This window comes from Amblyomma americanum, chromosome 7, assembly GCF_052857255.1.
Source record: "Amblyomma americanum isolate KBUSLIRL-KWMA chromosome 7, ASM5285725v1, whole genome shotgun sequence".
Classification (NCBI taxonomy): Eukaryota; Metazoa; Arthropoda; class Arachnida; order Ixodida; family Ixodidae; genus Amblyomma; species Amblyomma americanum.
This window is the reverse complement of record NC_135503.1, coordinates 92957189-92977045: the sequence shown is the minus strand read 5'-3', so window position 1 is coordinate 92977045 and position 19857 is coordinate 92957189. Positions and strand designations below refer to the sequence as shown.

Genomic DNA, 19857 nt, shown 5'->3' with positions numbered 1-19857 from the left:
AGTATGGGTTTAGCATAGTTAAGCCGATTAGACCTGCAAAAACAGGTGTTCATTCTTCAATTAGAGGGGATACTTACGCTTCGCTTTAGTGGTATGACATTATATCTTTAGTGAGTTAATGCCCATATATTCAGAATTGGTCATTTTCCACTTAACACTCGTAGACGGCGGCGAGTCCTGATACTCCTACTAGCGCAGTGACGCAAAGGTTAATGGATGCGCCACTGCACTGGCAGGTGGGTGTTTCTATCACAGCCGCCGGTAGGGATTGTGCGACTTACGTTGCTCTTCCCGAGCAACGTCTCGCGCAGCTGGTGCTGCACTCCTCCAAACTTACTTGAGCTTACCTGCCAACACCGACCAAGAATCTTGTCACCGTACGTACGTTCACCCTGCGCACGTACTATCTTGTACCGTAGCCTACCAACCCGAGCTACTACCCGAGCTTACCCGAGTAACGCCCGTTGGTCGAAGTTTCCGGAGCTCTTCACTGTGGCGTCCATTACAGCCTGAGTCGCTTTGGGACGTTATACTCCCATAAACCCATAAACTGGCGTAGGACACTGAGCTGAGACACACCGTATACTTACTTTACGTCACAACTTCTTACCGGGAAGTTGAAATAAGAACGACAGATGATGGCTGAGAGGTGTTGTTGTTGGCACACGGAATCGTGAGGCCAGCACACCTGCGGAAGTTTTTGCCACGCTGTCTTAGCTTCCCCTCTGCTGCAAGTAGTTTTTAGGTTGAGTGTAGACATTTTTCATTATTTATAACTTAATTTCGCGCATGCGCATTTCGGACTGTGCTGCATGTGCAGCAGCCTCTGTGAATTAGCCAGTCGCAAGGCTTCTGCCACAGTCCAGCCCACAAGGTCATATTTGAAAAGGTGCGCTGGTCCCGAATACACGTCCACAGACCGTACTTCGACTCAGACTCGCACGAACTTGGCTATAGTGGCTCGGACACCGACAAAATGTGCAGGAGAGCGCTCGCTCACTCGACTGGGTGCGAATGCACCTCTGAAAAGAAAATCCGCCTTCGGAGTTTGCCGTACAGTGCTTCCACCGCTCCAAAGACCTCGCGAAGATTACAGGTGCCCTGCACACGCCCTTCTCTCGGTGCATGTGTGGACCCCCATTGTGGAAGAAAGAGCGTGTGTCCTCCGCACACTGACCGCAGCAGCCGCGAGACGCGGTCACGACGGCGCAGCTGGAGCGCGCGCGTGAGGCTCTTTGGCCTTCGAGCACGGCGCGAGAAAATATAGCGGCGGTAGAGGGGCCCGCGTCCAGGGCTTCCGTTCCACGCCGCTCGTGCCGCCGGCAGCGGCGAAATAAGTTGGCAGCGGTGACTCTGCGCTTTGACCGCACGCTCCGGGTGCGCGCTCCCGCATTGAGGCGAATTGAGGACTTCGGTGGCCGCGCTCTATTCCGCTGGCCCCAGGCGCCGCGCTTGGCATGGGTGAGTGGACGAGGCGTAGTTCCGAGACCGCCGCTCCATTTTATGCACCCAACTGAACAACTATGCCATCTATACACTGAACATAGGTACCTGGCAGTTATGCTGTTGTGTCCTTTCTTTTTTTTTCTTCTAATGCTTAGTTCTTTGGAAAAAGTTATATCAGAGACTTCCTGTAAATTAAACAGCGTCCGCGTCTTACTATGCATTCACCGAAAAACCCCGGCATTGAAGTTAACAAAAGGCAGCACAAGCGGCCGCTCAAGAGAGCGTTGTTCCTGAACAGGTGGTCATTGTGTAAAGCTAGCTTTCAGTGCGGTTCATGTCCGCTATGCCTCTCTAGTTTCTTGATGGTAATAATGTTTTTTGATATCTTGTTGATGATCTTTTTGTTACGATGAACGTTCTAGGCGACTCGTCTTTACTCGTATACCTGCATTCTAAACAGAAAGGGGTAAAAAGGAAGGAATCTGTCCTCTAGCGCACACACTTTTATAAATGGAGTGTACACTCTTTTTACTCCCATATAGGCGTATTTGTTTTTAGAGTGTCCAGGGCAGGCAGTGCGGTGACGACAACCGTACTACTGTGCGATGCAGTGTGGCCCTTGATAGGGACACTAACGGTAGGGCTATAAGAGACTGCTGAAGGCACCTGGCAATTACTCTGGGGGCTCGCTGGGGTGTCGGTGAACCTTGATGAGTAGAATAACTCGCCGAGTCTCGCCGCAGTGAAAATCGTGTTACGACGCTTTTAAGCAGTTCAAGCTTCAAGGCGGTCTTTATCGATTCGTCACCGCGTTCTAAAGATGAAGAGGCTACTTTCACTGATAAGGGAACTTTGATAAGGCCGAAGGGATACTGGTAAGGTCAAGAAGTGTCATGCAGGCATCGCCCATGGCGGCTGTTATCTGAAGGAAGTTGCATGACTCCAATACTTCTTTTTTTTATTTTGGCGTATATCTAGTTCCAGACAACCTCGCCAACTACTACTAACCAGCGATCTCGGTGTATACAGGTTTCTTGACGTCATCGTTAATGTCGGGAGTTTGAATGGAGTGGTAGGAGAAGAAAAAGAAACGATTTTCAGCTATAGATTTCTCAGCCATACATATTTATATTGCTGCTGAGCGAACGTAAGCACAACCACAAAACGCCAGACAATCGAGTTTTGCTAGTAACTAAAAATGTCACGGAGTTAAGCTCAGCGTCCTTTAAACCTTCAACCTTGCTTGCACCGAGGAACAATGCAGCTCTTGCTGAAAGATTGCGGGCGAGAGTGCGCGCAGGTGTCCGGTCGTTCTTTCTGCTGCCTCTGAGCCACGTTAATTCAGGCGCCAGCTAGCAAAGCGCGGGAGAAAAAATTAAAAGAAACTTCTTCACCTCAACTGACAGCTTGCGCTGTGTATCTACGTCGTGCCCTGCTTTAAAATTCTTCATCGCAACTCCACATGCCGTCTGCACCGCCTAGACCCCTTACTCCGACTAAGTCCTCCGTCCGGCCTCTCCCGCTGCGATGCTACGCTGTTGTGTCGCCTGTGGCTGGGAGTGGCGTTCACAAATGCCTACTCCCACTTAATCGCGATAGCAGACTCCCCTGCGTGTGAGATCTGTGGGTGCGACGAAACTATAGAACACCTTCTTTGTAACTGCCCTCGGTTTCAGCGTGAGCGTGCACTCCTGGCTGCAACACTCCGCCGTTTAGATCCTCGGCCCCTTACTGAAGCCAAGATTATGGGTCCTTGGAGTAAGCCTTCATCGCAGAGGACAGCTTTGAAGGCACTTTTAAAGTTCTTGAAGGACTCAGAACTGAGTGTGAGATTGTGAACTATCAGTGTGTGCCCCGTGTGCCCTGCAAGTAACGGCCAACGGACATGTGGAAAAGTGATCATATCCCTTTGTTCTCTCCCTTTTCTATCTCTCCCTCCGTTCCCCTTCCCACGTGTAGGGTAGCATACCGGGCGCTGCCTAGTTAACCTCCCTGCCTTTCTGTCTTTCTCTCTCTCTCTCTGTCTCTTCCTCGCAGTGTGTTTCTCAACAGGCTGCGACTAACTTGATGTTGTCCGCTCGAGAGATAGGGCTTCTCGAGACTGAGTAAATGCCATGTGAAGGATGGTGAAGTAGACTAGAATAAGAAGAAGAAGAAGAAGAAGAAGAAGAAGAAGAAGAAGAAGAAGAAGAAGAAGAAGAAGAAGAAGAAGAAGAAGAAGAAGATGATGATGATGATGATGATGATGATGGTGATTGTAGTATTAATAGCGCCAGGACAGCATGGCCATAATGTGCCAATGCTAGCATGTTTGATTTTCACAAGAGGTCAGGTTGTGGAGCCAGAAGGCCAGTTATGGCCAGTTATTTCCCAGCATTTCGCCTCAGAGAAAATGGCTGATGGTATAGCAGGCCGGCATATAGCATTTGGAAGCAGAGTTGACAACAGCGCTTGCCTGTTGGACAGGAAACCAAGCACAAAACATTGTATAGTTGTCTCCGAGCCGCCGCGGTGTCTCAGTGGTCATGGCGCTCGGCTGCTGACCCGAAAGACGCGGGTTCGATCCCGGCCACGGCGGTCGAATTTCGTTGGATAAGAAATTTTAGAGGCCAGTGCCCTGTGCGCTGTCAGTTCACGCTTAAGGACCCCAGGTGTTAGAAATTTCCGGAGCCCTTCAGTACGACGTCCCTCGTAGCCTGAGTCGCTTTGGGACATTAAGCCCCCGTAAACTATAAACCAACCAAACCTTGTCGTCTTCGGCTTTCGAGCTGTCACGTTGTTGTCGTGCTCTTGCCAGCAAGATCTCGGGTAGTCATGATTAACAGCTCGCGTGTTTCTACAGTAATATCTTTGCAGTTCGCTACGCCTAGAGGAATCGTTATATTTTCACTTAAATTACTTTCTTCGCAAGTTGTTTTAGAGAAGAGAGTAATCTGTCAGTGGTGCGTCATGTGAGCCTAACGCGTTTGTTAAAGGGGATGGAACATCAAATTTTGAGGCTGCAGTAAGGTTGTTATGGGCTTCCTCTCTATGTAAGGTCACCGACGGCGAAGTATTGGATGTGACATGCGTTTAAAATATATTTTTAATTGAGCTCCAATGTGTCCCTATGTGCTCTTTCTCATGATGGAGGCCCATGGCTAACGCTATAGGTGGTGACGTAGAGCCCTAGGAACGATATCAGTGAATAGCAGTGCCATCACAACACAGTAACGTGACGTACTCGCGACATCGGTGAGGCGCTGCTTCGCCGACTGAGCAGTCGGTGTGCTGGTCGGCGTATATGCCGTTGCTGACGCGCCAGCCGACACCTTATGTCGGCGGCCGAGCGAACCCTTCACATCGATGAGACGATGGCGCTCTTGTTTGCACCTTCTCCATAATACGAATAAGCGAAACGAGCGACTACATTTCATATGTTCACCCTTCGGCTCGGCTGCAGTACGAATAGGCCTGGCGAGTCCGTCGGGTTCGTATGTGCGATGTCGGCGATTGTGGAGAGCGAGTTCACACGTTTTAGCGGATACATATGGTCATCGAGCGCGGTTTTGACAACAGTAACATTAAATAGAGGATTGTTTACATCTTAGGACGCAACTACATCAAGAGAGAAGCGCCACTGCTAGGCGGTGTGACCCAGTCTGTCGACCAATGCTGCAGACGCCCGCGGAGGCAGATACAGTCGTCGGAGTCGCTTGAGGGCAACAAATTAAACCATTTTGTTTATCTCAAATGGGCGCCGAACGTACCTCTAGATAAACCAGTTTAAATTCAAGTACTGGACACATCGGAAAAAGCAAAAAAGCAGTTACAACGAGTCATAAACGCCAGTCCTACGCGTTGTCAACAACGTGGCTATGAAGCATTCCCCAGGCTGGCGATCTCATCTTTGGCGATTCTTGCAAAGTTATCGCACTGCGCAAATAAGTAAACCCGCAACCGACTCAAAAGAGATCAGCTTGCTTTGCCTAAGTGGAACGCAGTTTGCTATTCATGCCGAACTAACGCGCAATCGGTGGCTGTATACAGATGCAGACATGTAAACAAAAGTAGCGCCAAAATGCAGTCGTCGTCATGGGCGCATTCCCGGATGAGTTACGTATACCGGTGCGGTAAATGCTGAATCCTGTACAATTGTCTGGGAACATTCATTTAGCCAATACATGGACTGTCCGCTAAACTAGCAGCAGATATCGTGATCAGCAGCCACGGGACCCTGAGCAGTCTCGCAGCGCGGCTGCGCTGGCGGCGCGAAGTGAAGACAGAAACGGGTATTGGTCGGTAGGAAAAGTGAGGCATCGTGTCGCTGTAATGTTACCAGGGTCAGCTACGGGCCACCGACGCAGACTTCCGCCGAGCATCGGCGTCGGCGTGGCAAAGCGAAATAGAACGCTGAAACCGCTTTGGCATACGCGGTAAGGCGATTGAGATCGGCCGAGCGAGCCGCTTGGTTTCAGGACTCGGTGTCGTCCCTCGCTCGCTTGGCTTTTCTCAGCATATCACAGTACCGACCAAGTTTGTCGCCGTATGACTTCGAGAGGCTCTGCTATGCACAGCACGTGTAAGAGGGCAGACGACGCAGTAATACGTGCGTCGCAACTTTGGAGGCCCACTTGACCAGGGTTGCTGCTCTTCCCTGATCGTGACGTCGCAGCACAGCCCGGCGCTCAGAAACCTGAAATGAAATCGCTCAGTATGAATAATGCAATAAAAATTATTCACCGCACTTTTATGAATTGTGCAGCGTGTATCACGCGTCCTGGGGCAATACGCTACTTTTGAAACAAAGAACACGCCAACCAAAAGTTTGGCGTCTCCACCACTTTAATTGAGTAAAGAAAAGGCTGCAAAATGGTCTCATGTATATTCTTAGCCAGAAGAGGTTTTTTTTTGTGATGTGCAACATGATTCTTACAGTGGCAAAAGTTCCTCCCCTTAGCAGGGTATCGAGGTGCAGCATGGAAAAATTCGAGCCACATGGGGAGAGATGCTATTTCTTAGGTTATGGTTGCACAGTTCAGTCCAATTCCTTTTTATTGCCTCAAAGGCCCTCTTTTGCCGAAGGTATTACATAAGGGGTGGGATTTTATTGAAATTAGCAAACAAACACCGACGATTATCCAGCATTGTAGGTGATCGGTTCTCCATATTCTTTCGCAGTGATGCGGCCCACCGGTAACAAAAAGCTCTCAGCTGTGACGTTGCGCATGATTTGTTCGCTTTCACGGCGACGCTGTTTGCTCATTGGTCACGAGGATGTAGGGTGGCTCCACCGGGACTGTGACGTGCAATGTAGGATACCGCAATTCGGGAGACAAAATGTTCCCCCCGAAAGATGTTTTTCGTGCGTTGTGATTTGCACTGAACCGAATTCATGGCTTTCTATTAAGAACGGGCTATACATCTACCAGTTATTTCGTTGTTTCAGGGGAGTTCAGCCTCCTGAATGTCGCAGAGTGTGTATTTTTTTCCTATGCCAACTGGCACATGCAATAAATAATGTTCGAAAAGACAGCGAGCTTGGTAGAACGTCCACCGCCATTTCCGGAATGACACATTTTTGGCCCTGTAAAAATTGTCAATGTTTTTTTTTCTGTTAAATTTCCATCGTCATGTGCATCTGTTAATGACGACCGGATTATACGATCTTTCGGCTGTTTATATGACAAACTCTTAATTGTTCTTCTTTTTTCATTGGACAGCAAACGATTGACTTTATTGAGGCCTGGACATAATATATTAATGTGAGAAATATTTGCTTTCGCTTGAAACAACGAACGTCCCCAAGGGCTGAATTAATGTCTTCCTATCGCGCCCGTTTCGCGTTCGCGGAATGTTGTTGCATTGTTCCATAGAGCGTCACTTCAATGGCACCACCGGCCTGACCAGTTGTACTGCCTGCTATTGCCAGCGTACTGCAGGAGTAGATTAGTCCTAAAAGGCGCCTATCCCTGTGCGCTTTTACGACAGTCGCCTGAGACAGCGCACGACTGACGGTTTGCTGCTGTTTCTGCCACGTTGCATCACAGGGTGTTGTCGGGGGGGGGGGGGGGGGGGGCGGAGGACGACGCGCTTGTCTAGTTTCACCGCGACGTCAGCTGTGCTGCAAGCAGCAGCCATGCTTCGCAGCCCTTGACAAGAGACGAGCGCTGTGCAATCAATCGAGCAGTGCCAGCGTCTGGTATCTGGCGTATGCGTCCTTGAAGCGCAGACACTAGTGTAATTTCATTTTCTCTTACGCTCTTTGAGGAACTTCCCCCGAGGTTTATGGCGCTGTCCTCTTAGTCCGTTGGGGAACTATGTCGTTGCGAAAGCTCTTAGCTTCGAACTTTCTCAGTTGTTGCCCACTGGCCGGAACTGAACTCAATTTATCTGAGCAATAGCGGAAGTAGTAGTGGTTTATTTAAGTTAATAATAAAACGAAGGAAAATATTTTTGCTAGTCCCAGCATCTGCCTTCGCTACGGAAAGCACCTGAGCTGGGGAAGCGGAAATAAAAGTATAGCAGACAGAATAGAGAAATGAAATGAAAGAGGTGAGGGGACAGGAAGAGAGGATAGGGGCAATAGAGGTACACTATACAAGTATTCTATTTACACAGTGCTGAGCAATACGCTTCATTCGACAATTCTCGATCACGTTCGCCTGGTCGGCCCACGGGACTCACATAACATGGGAAAGGCTGCACTACAGTAGCGTGTGAAGTTCAGCTGCGCTATCGCATCCAGGCAGGCACGTAGGAAATAATTATTTTCGGCAGGGGCCCCAGGTAATTTCATCTATTGAGGGGGTTGGGGGGGGGGGGGGATGCTGGTGGTACATTCCCAACGAGAGCACTGCCAAGACAGTACCTCCCATACAGACGCGCTGGCCAAAAGAACTGGGGCGGTGGCATGAGTCGGATATGAAGCTGGGATGGGCTAGAGTTCTCCCTTTAATAGATGCCTGAGCCCAGGTCATGCATTCTGGTGTCGCCGGCTGCATGTAGTTGCCTTTTCTTCAAGTTTCTGTAAAGTTATCTTCTATCTAAAAGCGATCACACTATTAATCGAACGCCCCGTAATCAACACAACTAAAATAAGAAAAATTAAAAATACGTTATTTTGCTTTTTATGGTTTATTGTGATTGTTGCTTTTTTTCCTGTATGTATTCCCGGTAAGAAACATACTCAGATTTTAAAAATACAACAAAGGCAAGTTAATGACACGCCTGAGATAAAGGCTAACGCAGATATTCATGGTTGTTGGATATTCATGGTTTTCTGTCTCTTCTCAGTGTCCTCTCAAGCAAACACAATATATCAGCTAACAGAACTGTTCCTCGTGGCTTACTGAAATTGCAGCGTTGGTCTTGAGTCCCTGAAAGAATCATGTGGATATGACTGAAATGGAATCTCAGTCTTTGTTCGTTTCCAACCTTCTAGCTACATTTATGATCCGTGAATCGTTGCGAATCGTCACCATAGAATAATATCGCGAAAAACGGAAGCTCGGGAAAGAGCTCTCATTCTCAAGAAACTCTCATACTTTCCAACAGACGCGACCGCTAAAGCAATATAAGCTCGAAGGGACTAAAAGTGAACTTGACCGTGACGTCACCGGCCGCGACTACCCGTCCTGAGCCAATGTCTGAGCGCGCTCCGCACAGTTCTTGGTGGAGTCTTTTCATTTGATCGCAAACAGCGCAAAAATGCGTACTCAAAAGCACAAACACCTTCACTCGTCCAACGCATTAATGACAAGGCGTAATCGCAGAGGCTGTTTTGGCCCGGGCTGTGGGTAAAATTTTCTTTGGAAAGCAGAACGAACGCGGCAGTTGTTTTCGAGGTCACCGGCAGCGGCACTGTTAACTTCGCAGAAATTTTTTTGAACAAGTGTGGCCGCGGAAAAAGGAACAGAAAACAGGCATCTCATCCAGAATTCAGAACAGCTGTCACTATTGTTTCTTTATCGGCATCGATCGGAAAATACCTCGCGCGGCGAGCACTGTTGACGCAAGGGCAGGCATTGAGCGAGGGATGCGTGACCCGCATCGAAGAGAGAAAGCGGATTCCTAAATGGACGTAGGTGTACAACGAGACCAGCAGACTCGTTCGGTTTTCGTTTACTGTCAGCGCGAAAATACGCCTGAAGCTCATATCGATGGAAGCCACAGCGCGTGTATGCTGCCGCCAGGAAGAGCTTTTAAAGAACTCTGAACGGACGCCTACTTGTTCCTCCTACCTAAAGATTGTATTTGAAACGGCAAACGGCCAAAAAGATCGCGCTCACAAATGCACATTCGGTCATTGAACGCGCGCCTAGAATTCGCCGCATTTTTTTTTTTGCAAGAAAGTTGCTGTATACACCGAACGCGATTCGCGCTGGTATTTAAATGTGTTTGTGTTATTTTAATGCGGTATTTCAACGTCGGAATGTTCCTGAAGACAGCGCACGTAGCAATGAAAATGAGAGTGGCAGTCGGGAATACGAGCAGCAAAAAGACATCATGCGTGAAGTGGAGGTACTAAAATTATAACTAGAGCAAATTGAAGACACCCTACTGATGAGATCAACGGAAAAAAAGTGAACATTGGCGTGGCATGTGGTTGCAAAAAGGGAGGATATCCTTTGTCTTTTTATGCAAAGGAGTAGGAAGGAAACAAAAAAATTGGCAGGGATTTAACGTGGTTAATCTCACTAGACGTGGTGGTGGTGGTAGTGGTTTATTATTAAAATAATATTAAAAGGGAAATAAAAGATTCTTGCTAGCCCCGGCATCTGCCATCGATACTGAAGCACCTGAGCTGGGGCAGCGGAAATAAAGGATAGCAGGCAGAATGGAGAAATTAAATGAAAGAGGTGAGGGGACAGGAAGAGAGGATAGGGGGAGAAGTAATATATACAAACTATTTATGCAATAAGAAATGTGTCCACGTTGTGCGCGTGATTAGTTTATTTTAGAGAAATTAATACACACGCGCACAGCACTGTGTTGGCTACAACTGGAATGGGGCGTCCAGTTATTAATCGTTCAAGGCAGAACTCGCGGAGCGTTCGGTCACGGCGTGTAACTACCTGACGGAGAACAGACGGGACGTCAAGCCCGTGTGTTCGAGGAATGCACAGAGGCTCACAAAGTTCGCTCACGAGTGCGCGCACTGCCCTGCGGCCACAATAGCGTCTTGATGGAGTCTGGGGAGTCTGGTAGTATGCCCTGCGCCCTATAGGCCGCAAGCATATCGCGACGAGCACCGGCGAACGCGGCACAGTGGAGGAGCAGGTATTCTAGTGTTTCCACTGCACTGCATCCGTCACCGTCGTTCCCCGGGCCACACGCAGCCAATGCGCGCGCGGAGGATCATTACACGTTGCGACCGTGTAAGTGCGCGACAGCCGGTGATACTGTCGATGCGCTCACCTCCTGCGATGCGTGGGTCGGGGTGCTGCTTTCGGAGATGGTCGTGGATGGCCGCACGCACGTCCTCCAGCGCAAGGGGCAGGTCGCTGGCAGGTAGTTGGTGTGCAGCGGTCGCGAGGTCGTCAGCTTCTTCGTTGCCGGCGATGCCGCAGTGACCGGGCACCCACTGTGCACGCACGGCACAACCTCTCTGCGCGAGGCTCTCGATGCGCGAGCGAATTTCCCGCACTAGTGGGGTACCGCGGCCGTCAGATTGCAAGCGGCTGTGGGCGGCGCGGGAGTCGCACAGCAGAGCACTCCTGGGCATGACTAGACGTGTGAAAGCATGTGTTTGGCCTGGTTGGCTCTTGGTTTTGCTTTGCTGGGTCGCCGGCACGTCTGGCGACGATATTGGACTTAGGTTAATAAATTGTGATCGCGGTTAAGCTGATCTGATCTGTTCGCGACGCAGATGGAAGTTGATGAAGACGACGGTGTGCAATGCACAACGCGAGAGTGTGTTGCAGTTTAACACGAGGCGTGATCGGCTGCGGCATAGTGCTCTCGTGCAGTGACCGGCGAAGCTGATGCGTTCGCGCCGCCGCGGGTTCGAAACCCAGTCGCGGCAATATTTATCTTATTTCTGCACCCACAAGGTCAGGGACGCCACGTAATTCTTGGTTGAGTTGGACGCCGTGAAGTAGTACTTTCGCAATCAAAGCGACGTAATCGAGGATGGTTGAGGCTTCGGTGCGGTTAAAAAATCTACTCTGGTATATAGGGTGGCTGTTGCTGGCGAAAGACCATTACAGCTGCATACTAGCAGAATGGTTTCTTGTTACAGTGAATACCTTTCAGCTGCTTGCTACTGCTGCTGATAGTGGTTATGTTATCAGAAATGAAGAATTGAGACCGACCCGTTCAGATATGCCCATGTCCCCTGGTGGCCCTTCCTGCCTTCCGCACATATGGCAAACTGAAAGCGTATCGACGCGCGCAGTTAGTGTTTTATCTTTGTGGCGTAACCGCTGCTGCCTACTGCGCATGCGCTTTCTTCGGCTTTCTGACAGATCAGTGCAGAAGTCGGTCAGCGTCACTGTGCAAGTGCTGTGCTGTGCAAATGCTGTGCTGTGCAAAGCCCCACACTTCACAGCCGCTATAACTGTGACTGGGTAATGGGAGAGAAGGGGAGGGGGGTTTGAAAAATGACACGAAGCCAGCGAAAAGGATGCCGACGCTCCGTGTGCCACTCAAGGCAAACGCTAGACGTCAGACTTGGCAGGAGCCCGCAAACGGCAGGCCAGCTGCTTGCTCGCGGCCAGTAACATTACGAGAGGACATTTTTCTTCTGGCCATGCAGGTGGCAGCTGATGTAGGTCACCGGCTGGGGGTTGAAGGACAGCTCACGTTGCGGCAACCTTTAAGTCACGCGTCCACGTACTTCTTCGATTCTAAATCGTTATCCTCGTCAACCCGTCGCGGTGGCTCAGTGGTTACGACGCTCGGCCACTGATCCGGAGTTCCCGGGTTCGAACCCGACAGCGGCGGCTGCGTTTTTATGGTGGAAAGACGCTAAGGCGCCCGTGTGCTGTGCGATGTCAGTGCACGTTAAAGATCCCCAGGTGGTCGAAATTATTCCGGAGCCCTCCACTACGGCACCTCTTCTTCCTTTCTTTTTTTACTCCCTCCTTTATCCCTGCCCTTACGGCGTGGTTAAGGTGTTTAACGATATATGAGACAGATACTGTGCCATTTCCTTTCCCCAAAAAACCAATTATTATTATTATTATCCTCGTCAAAATTAACCACAGCTTTAACCGTGAGTTCTTAAACCCTTGTTTTACACCCTCAGAATAAGTTTCTTTGATGAGAGCGTAGAGGAACAGTACGGAGTGTGCCCGTGTCCAGGAGCCACGCGGAAACTTTGCTCATTGTGCATCGTTTCGATGTCTTGAGTAGCAGTACCTTCCTGCTGTGCCCCGAGAACATGAGAGTAAGTATGTGCACCGTTTCCATTATCAAAATAGCAGCCTTGCAAACATGTACTTGCATTCAGGACTAGCCGGGTCCCAGTATTCATTAGTGAGTGCTTCCTGTAGCCCTAGCCATAAAACGCTTCCGGCCCCTTCTGTACAGCGGAAATTCGCGCACTAAGATTATTTCAGCGCCATTTCAACTGCTCTCTGGTGTAGTACTGGCTGTTTCCAAAACCGATTGATTTCGTCAAAACGCATCAACTTCAATACGCTGAATTTAGAGAAGCTGCCGCCTTCGAGGTGGGCAATTCTGCGTTGTGTTGTGTTGGGTTTTATCGCACATAGGCAACTGAGGCCATCATGCGCCAAGAACAGCAATTCTTCTTATGCGGAGAACTGGTAAGGTAAAAATATATAAAAAAACAGATAGGGCAAAGCGTACGCCGGCACTCGTGTCACTTAACCCGGAATGCCGATCGAGGTGGGCGAGATGACGGCTATCTGATGGGGAAAGGGTTCCCGACGCTGCTGCGCCAGGGCGGTGTCGCGATAGCAAGCTCGTTTATTTCGCAACGGGACGAATTGAATTCTGGCTAAGTCGGCCGAGAAATTCGGGAAACTCTTGAAAATGTTGCAAGGCACGTATTCAAATTCTTTTTGCCATCTTCTGAGCAGTATGCTATTTCGCTTCTGGGTGCTTTTTAGGAGGAAAGGTTTCGGTAGATATGCTTCCCCAGCTTTTCACTTCATCTCGCTTATCATTTCATGGAAAAGGAGCAATAAAATAAATGGCGGACTATGTACTACAGCGTGGTTAGGCCGCATGCGAATTAGGCGCGCTACCACTTCGGTTTCGCTTCGAGGCTCGGTTTTCAAGGTCAAGCAGGCTTGTGACAGAGATCGGCGGAGTGGGACTTGAAGAGCAACTGCAGAGGTTTTAGAAATAGACGAAATAAAAGAATTGGAATCGTGAAACTCGCAGGTAAACCGTGCGAAATCCCTTTGGGGTAGCGTTTGAAACGGTGACTTAATCGCCGATTAAAATCTCTACGGCCTTCAAGCTTCTCCGCAGCGCACAGCGCCAAGCGGGGGGCGCATGGTGACGTCGGCTACGGTACCGGTACACTTCCAACGAATAAACGCTTGTTTTGAAGGAAGAAAACCGACCCCACCGAAGGCACAGCCTGCCGACCGTTGTTTGGCAGCATCCAACGACGCACGGCATGCTGTGGCTGACGGTAGCGGCACTTTCAAATACTACCGTCCTTCACGTCAGGCTGAGCTTCTCCGCACTTCTTTAGTGCTCTGAGAAGAAGCCTAAAAATCAAGCATTGATCACGCCACTATTTTAAATGCTAGCTCAAAAGAAACTTATAGTTCTTTACTTAGAGCCTATACGGATTTGAATCCTTGAATATCGTGGAATTCTCAAGAAGTAGTGTAGTTGGCTTTTAAGCTCCGCATTGTGGGTATGACCTTAATTGTTCAATGCCCATATATGCAGAACTGGTCATTCTCTACTTAACATTCATAGATCGCTGGGAGTCCTTAAACCACTCCTGGCGCAGTGGTGCAGCGGTTAAGCGATGCGGCACTAGGCTACAATGGCAGGTGCTGCCACCGGCAGCTTGTAAGACCACCCAGGTTGCTTTGCTGAGCAACCTCACGCGACCAGTCATTAACTGCACTTCCACCTGCCACAGTGGGCATTTCGCTCAAACCCCAGTGGGAAAATTGTGACGTCATCACAACCTGCCCAGGTATAGCGCCTACGGCAGGCTGCCCGCAACCGGATGGGCAGGGGGACCTCACAGACAACGGCCAAGTGGCGGGATGGAACATCTAGTGCTAACCCACTAAAAGAAATCTCTGTCACGACTCCGATACCAGATGTAGCTAGTCTTGATGGAGAGCCACGCTTATAGCGCTGGTTGGCATCAGACTTTTCTCGGTGCCCATACAGCATGTGTTTTCGCCGGTCTGTGGCTCGTAGCGGGGAATAACTTTGGGACGTGTGCAAAACAATTACTCGCCTGTCAAATGCATCACTTAGTCGTTGAACGCATCGTCAGCCTACTTTTGTGTGGCGGCCTTTTAACAAATGGTTAGGCTGCAAAGCGCAAGAAAAACGCAGACGACCTGTCAGTAGACCTGTCACAACGCATAACGAGTTCTCGCGTCGCTAAATACGTTCTGTCCGCTGCATCTTATAAAAACAACTCATGGCGTGTGGCTTAATATGAATGCGAAAGTGAAATTTATTTATTGCGGCAAGCTTTAGATGTTCAAAGCTTTAGTGGATATTAAAGTGTATTCAATGAGCAAAGAAAAAATTATGAGATCACTGCGGCACCCGCATTGGAGAAATGCGTAAGCATTGACTAAGATTCGAACCTGGATTGTTGCGGCCTCAACGCAGGGTACTAACCACTATACGATCACGGCTGCCCAAGAGGGACGGACGGTACAGGGTCACGTAATCAGCTGATTGAGAGAATTGACGCCAATTCATACAATTTCTCAATTGCCTCAATTAATTGTCTTCATTATTCAAGTTCCATCATTGCCCATTTTGAGCTTTCAAACTTGGCGCCACCCTTCGTATTCAAATTTGGCGCCACGCTTCGCTCTGTCCACACTTCCGGTTTTTCAAATTTGGCGCCAAGCTTTAGTTCCGCCCACTTCCGGTGTTCTTAAATTTGGCCCCAGTTTTGCTCCGGCCCCGCCCACTTTTTGGACATTTTTGGCTCTAACTTATTACCCCATATGCACCTCATGATTTCCCCTGTGAGATTTTTTGATGCTCTATCTAATGCAACCATTCTTTTTCTAACTAATAATAATAATAATTGGTTTTGGGGGGAAAGGAAATGGCGCAGTATCTGTCTCATATATCGTTGAACACCTGAACCGCGCCGTAAGGGAAGGGTAAAGGAGGGAGTGAAAGAAGAAAGGAAGAGAGAGATGCCGTAGTGGAGGACTCCGGAATAATTTCGACCACCTGGGGATCTTAAACGTGCACTGACATCGCACAGCACACGGGCGCCTTAGCGTTTTTACTCCATAAAAACGCTCGTTCGAACGTTATCCTGATGACAAGCTCGTGATGACACGAAACCGCAAAGATAGCCATACAATGCTTATGCATTAATAAACGCGTCTAACTACACTAGCGGCCCTAGTCGGGCATCGCGTGAACTACTGCTATGAAGAGTCATCTCTCACCTATCAGTGCTTCAAACATCACAGAGGCTTTTGCTTACTGCGCTTGGTACCGGCATAGCTACTTTTCTGTTATATAATATTCTTAGGAATTACTGTTATATACTCGTTCACATTCGTTACAACTCCTCGTAGTGTTTTTGTTGGGGAAAAAAAAAAGTCGTGCCGTCACTTTCCTCGTGCACTAACGCCTTCACCCCGCAATGCAAAGCGATGTCTGGAATGACGTCCCCCACAGCCGTGACTGCGCGAGAATTACAAAACAACCTATCTGAGAACTCTTTTCTGAAGGGAAATACATTTGCCGAGTCCTCCAGAAAATGCACTAATCATTTTTTAGGACATTGAACTCGGGAGTTCTCGGATGAAATGGGCGATGCATAAAGTCATCTGAAGGGATCTTTTGGGCGCATAACACCATGCTCCTAATTTATGCTCTGCGGCGGCGGTTTCAAACCGCCTGTTGAGCTCTAAGGAGGAAAGAAACGTTGCTTAGATTTATTTGTTGCGAAGGAAATACTTACATATCCCGGAATGCATAGAACATTGACCATGCATAACTGTCATTTGAAGTATGCAGCTGTTTCGAATTATTTTGCGAAAGAGCTCAAAAGTCATTGCCCTACGGACATTTTAATGACCTTTATTTAATGGCTGCTGACTGTGGCCTTTAATGCGGTTGTCGAATCCACTGAGAAAAAATCGGAGGGAGTGTTGGAAAAAAAACTGAAAAATCATATGACCTGCGAATAGAGTTCAAGATGGCAATCAAAGAAACAAAAATCTTTTGCCTTTAGTTTGTCCTCTCAAATGAAGGCCAAAGATAGATGAAGGGAGAAGGCGTAGACAGATGCCGCTTATGCAAAATACCCATTCATCTGCCTCAAGTGCTGCTTCTTCCCAGGAACAAATGGCTCACCTCCCAGGCGACACCACTGTACGCCCACTTGGATTACATGGCGATACGTGGAAAATTCTCGGCAACGCCCTTATCCTGGTCCACGGGTGGCCGGCCCACATGTTGGTCTGCGGCCCATCCGTGAATAGCTGATCGCGGGAGTTACGATATACGTACTACAGTACCGTTACGACGCAGCTTAGCTCAGCGATAGCAAAAATCGCTCTAAAGAATGTATAATGCGTCTTTTAGCTTCTGTCGTTCCCGATTCCTGAGCTTCCATCGGGAATTTTTTTTTTTAACAGCGATGCCGTTTAAGCCGGAGGTTGTTGTTAGTCGCGCGCAGCGGTGGCTGTGTTCGCAGTAATGAGGTCACCCACGGACGCCTGACGCCCTCTGTCGGAGCAGACAACTAATACAAAAAGCACACGCCCTCGGGGCCGTTGCGTAACCACGTGGTATAATAAAAGGAGCGGCACTCCGGCGCCTGGCGCCAGAGAGAGCGCCGCGCGCCCCTGCGCGCGCGTTCTTCCTTCTTCCTCTGAAACCCTACCTATCCTTCTCTCTATCTGCACGCCGGCAGTGGTGGTGGTGTTTTAACACCAGTCACAGGCCCGTGCATTTTCCTTTCCTCTTCCCTTTCATCCACTTACTACTTACTACGCCTGGCGCCAGAGCGACTGTGTCTCTGACGAAGTCAGGTGAGGCCGCGGAATACGAATCTCTCTCCCGAAGAAGCGCGGCGCGAAAGCCGACGTGCCGCTGCTCGAGAACGGGTGCTGCGACTTCGGTCCAATCCCGAATATCGTGCTGCTGAGCATGCGTCAAGATGTCAGCGAGTTCCAACAAATGATTCAAGTGCCGAGTCCGCGTTTCCCAGCGAAACGTGTGCTCAACCTGGTGTGTCGTCATCGGGATGTCAGCGAGCTGAAGATTCGAGCATTGCTGTGTCATCAGTCTTACACGAGGGTGTAATCTGCCCTACATGTTTTTCTTTTCTTGAGCATGCCCGCCGCGTTCTTATATTCTTTTCTAGGCGTTGAGTGTCCACAAGCGTGTAGAGCATATAACGAAACAAGTCAAGGCCTAGCCTTTTTCCAGCCTTTCCGCAGTATTCCTAGTGGCGCTTGTGAATCTTCGTTTGGTCGTCGAAAAATGAGCATTCGAGCCCGCCCAACTTATTAAAACCAGTTTGGTCAGGACGCAGCTCGAGCCGAGGCTTTAAGCGGGCGACCATCGTCCAACCTCTAGGCTTGTATACAGGGATGCTTAGGAAATCTTTTGTGCCTTAGGGTGCATCTCTTTGCAAGAGCATACACATATCCGGAGCTTCATTAAGTTCGAAAGCACTATTCTGATAGGCATACCCCGAGCAAGATCTTGCGATGTTTGTGGGTTGGTGCTATCACTGCCGACGGTGCCGCCATCCCACAACATCGTTTACACTCCTAGCGCCCCCGCTTGGCTTATACTCGTGCCCATGCTCCAGCCCACACCACGTTGCAAGTACTAGCGCGCTCCGCCATGCATCCCCGCTCCCGACGCGCGAGAGCCATCGGCGTCGGCATCACGCGAGCAACCGCGCGGCGGCGATGGACGCGCGCTGCTCGTGCCGCGTCTTCTCATGTGGTTGTCTTTGAGGCGGTGTTGCCTCAATTGCTTCCGCTCGTCGTATTCGGTTTAACTGCATTAAACCCTACCATTTACATGAAAAACAGCATGATAAGCCAAGATTAGAGCGCCAACACTAAAGTAACAACACGAGGCTACGTTCATGCAATTCAGCTTTCGCACGTTTATAGAATTTAGGGGAAAAAAATTCTCTGTCATCTTTTTTTAGACCTGGACCGTTGATATAGGAAAAAAATACTTAGTATTGTCGCCAGTCTTTCAGAGGCAGGCTTTGAATCCGGGGCGTGAGCTCTTCACAGCGTAATCCTCTGTTCCGTCCTATTCCCTTATGCTCCATTTATATCTGCATGCCTTTCCAGCGGTTCTTATTACCTTGCGTCGCTGTTCATAGAAACTGGAGAACTGACGTCAGCATAAATAAGAGAGATTTAGCATAGAGCAATCCGCAATTTGTTACTATGATCGGCTGAAGCTGGGACACAGCTGGGCCTGCTCAGAGGCAGGTGTGTGCTCGCATAAGCGCCTTGTGGCCATCTGTCGTTGCGCGCCTTACGGAACCGAACCTCTGTAGCGGATCGCGGATCGATCTATGCTAGAACTCTTCATCAACGGAACTGTGGAACCCCCCACTGGTTTAGCACAAGTTCAAGGGCACTTTATGTATTGAAACTCAATTATCGGCAAGTGTCAGGGGAGGATCCGCTAGTAACGTCGATCAAGGACTGCCGTCCCTTTTGAATTGGCCGCGTGTCGCCATTCAGCTCAGTTTTTCCGCCTTCCGGCAGACGTCGCCACGTCCTCACTGAGCGCGCGCTTTCATCGGGCAGGAATACTTGTGCGTTGTTTCTACGGTGTGATCAGCGAATCGCAACATGGGAAAATTTCGCGCTTTGTTTAACCTAGTACATTTCGCGATAAATGAAGTGAAGGCACATTTCCTTGTACGTCAGTTGGCGCATGCGGTTATCGCATATAGCGGAAAGGGAGGTAGGTTACGCCGACGTTGCCCTGGCGTTGTAAGTAAGGAAAATTTGTCATTTTCGTATCTTCCCGGCTTACACAACCATCTTTCACTGACAACTGGCCCACTTCTGATTTCCAGTTAATGTATTTTATCACCATTGTCTCAGCCGGACGAGAAAAGAAAAAGCGGTTCAAAATTGTGGCAGCCACTTTCCCTGAGCGATTCACACCAGAAAAAAATTGTATGCGGGCTCTGTTTTGATAACGAAAGACTCATTTCTTTTTGTTGAGCCGCAGTCCTGCAACCATTCGAAAACATGTCGAAATTAGAACAAGTGGAAA

The 19857-nt window shown here is 49.2% G+C and overlaps 1 protein-coding gene across 7 annotated transcripts in view; it reads left to right on the top strand.

The window, feature by feature from the left end:
- Positions 1 to 19857, top strand: part of LOC144099408 (prestin-like) — a 166992-nt gene that overhangs the window by 52790 nt on the left and 94345 nt on the right. The window contains exon 1 of one of the 7 annotated variants that reach the window (XM_077632681.1): positions 1266 to 1461. The exons of 5 other annotated variants lie outside the window; for them this stretch is intronic. In XM_077632681.1, the coding sequence (XP_077488807.1) occupies positions 1458 to 1461 (4 nt within the window). In that variant the 5' untranslated portion in view covers positions 1266 to 1457. Of the gene's footprint in view, positions 1 to 1265; positions 1462 to 19857 lie in introns of those variants that run through there. One more of the 7 variants, XM_077632680.1, reaches the window with a different exon arrangement.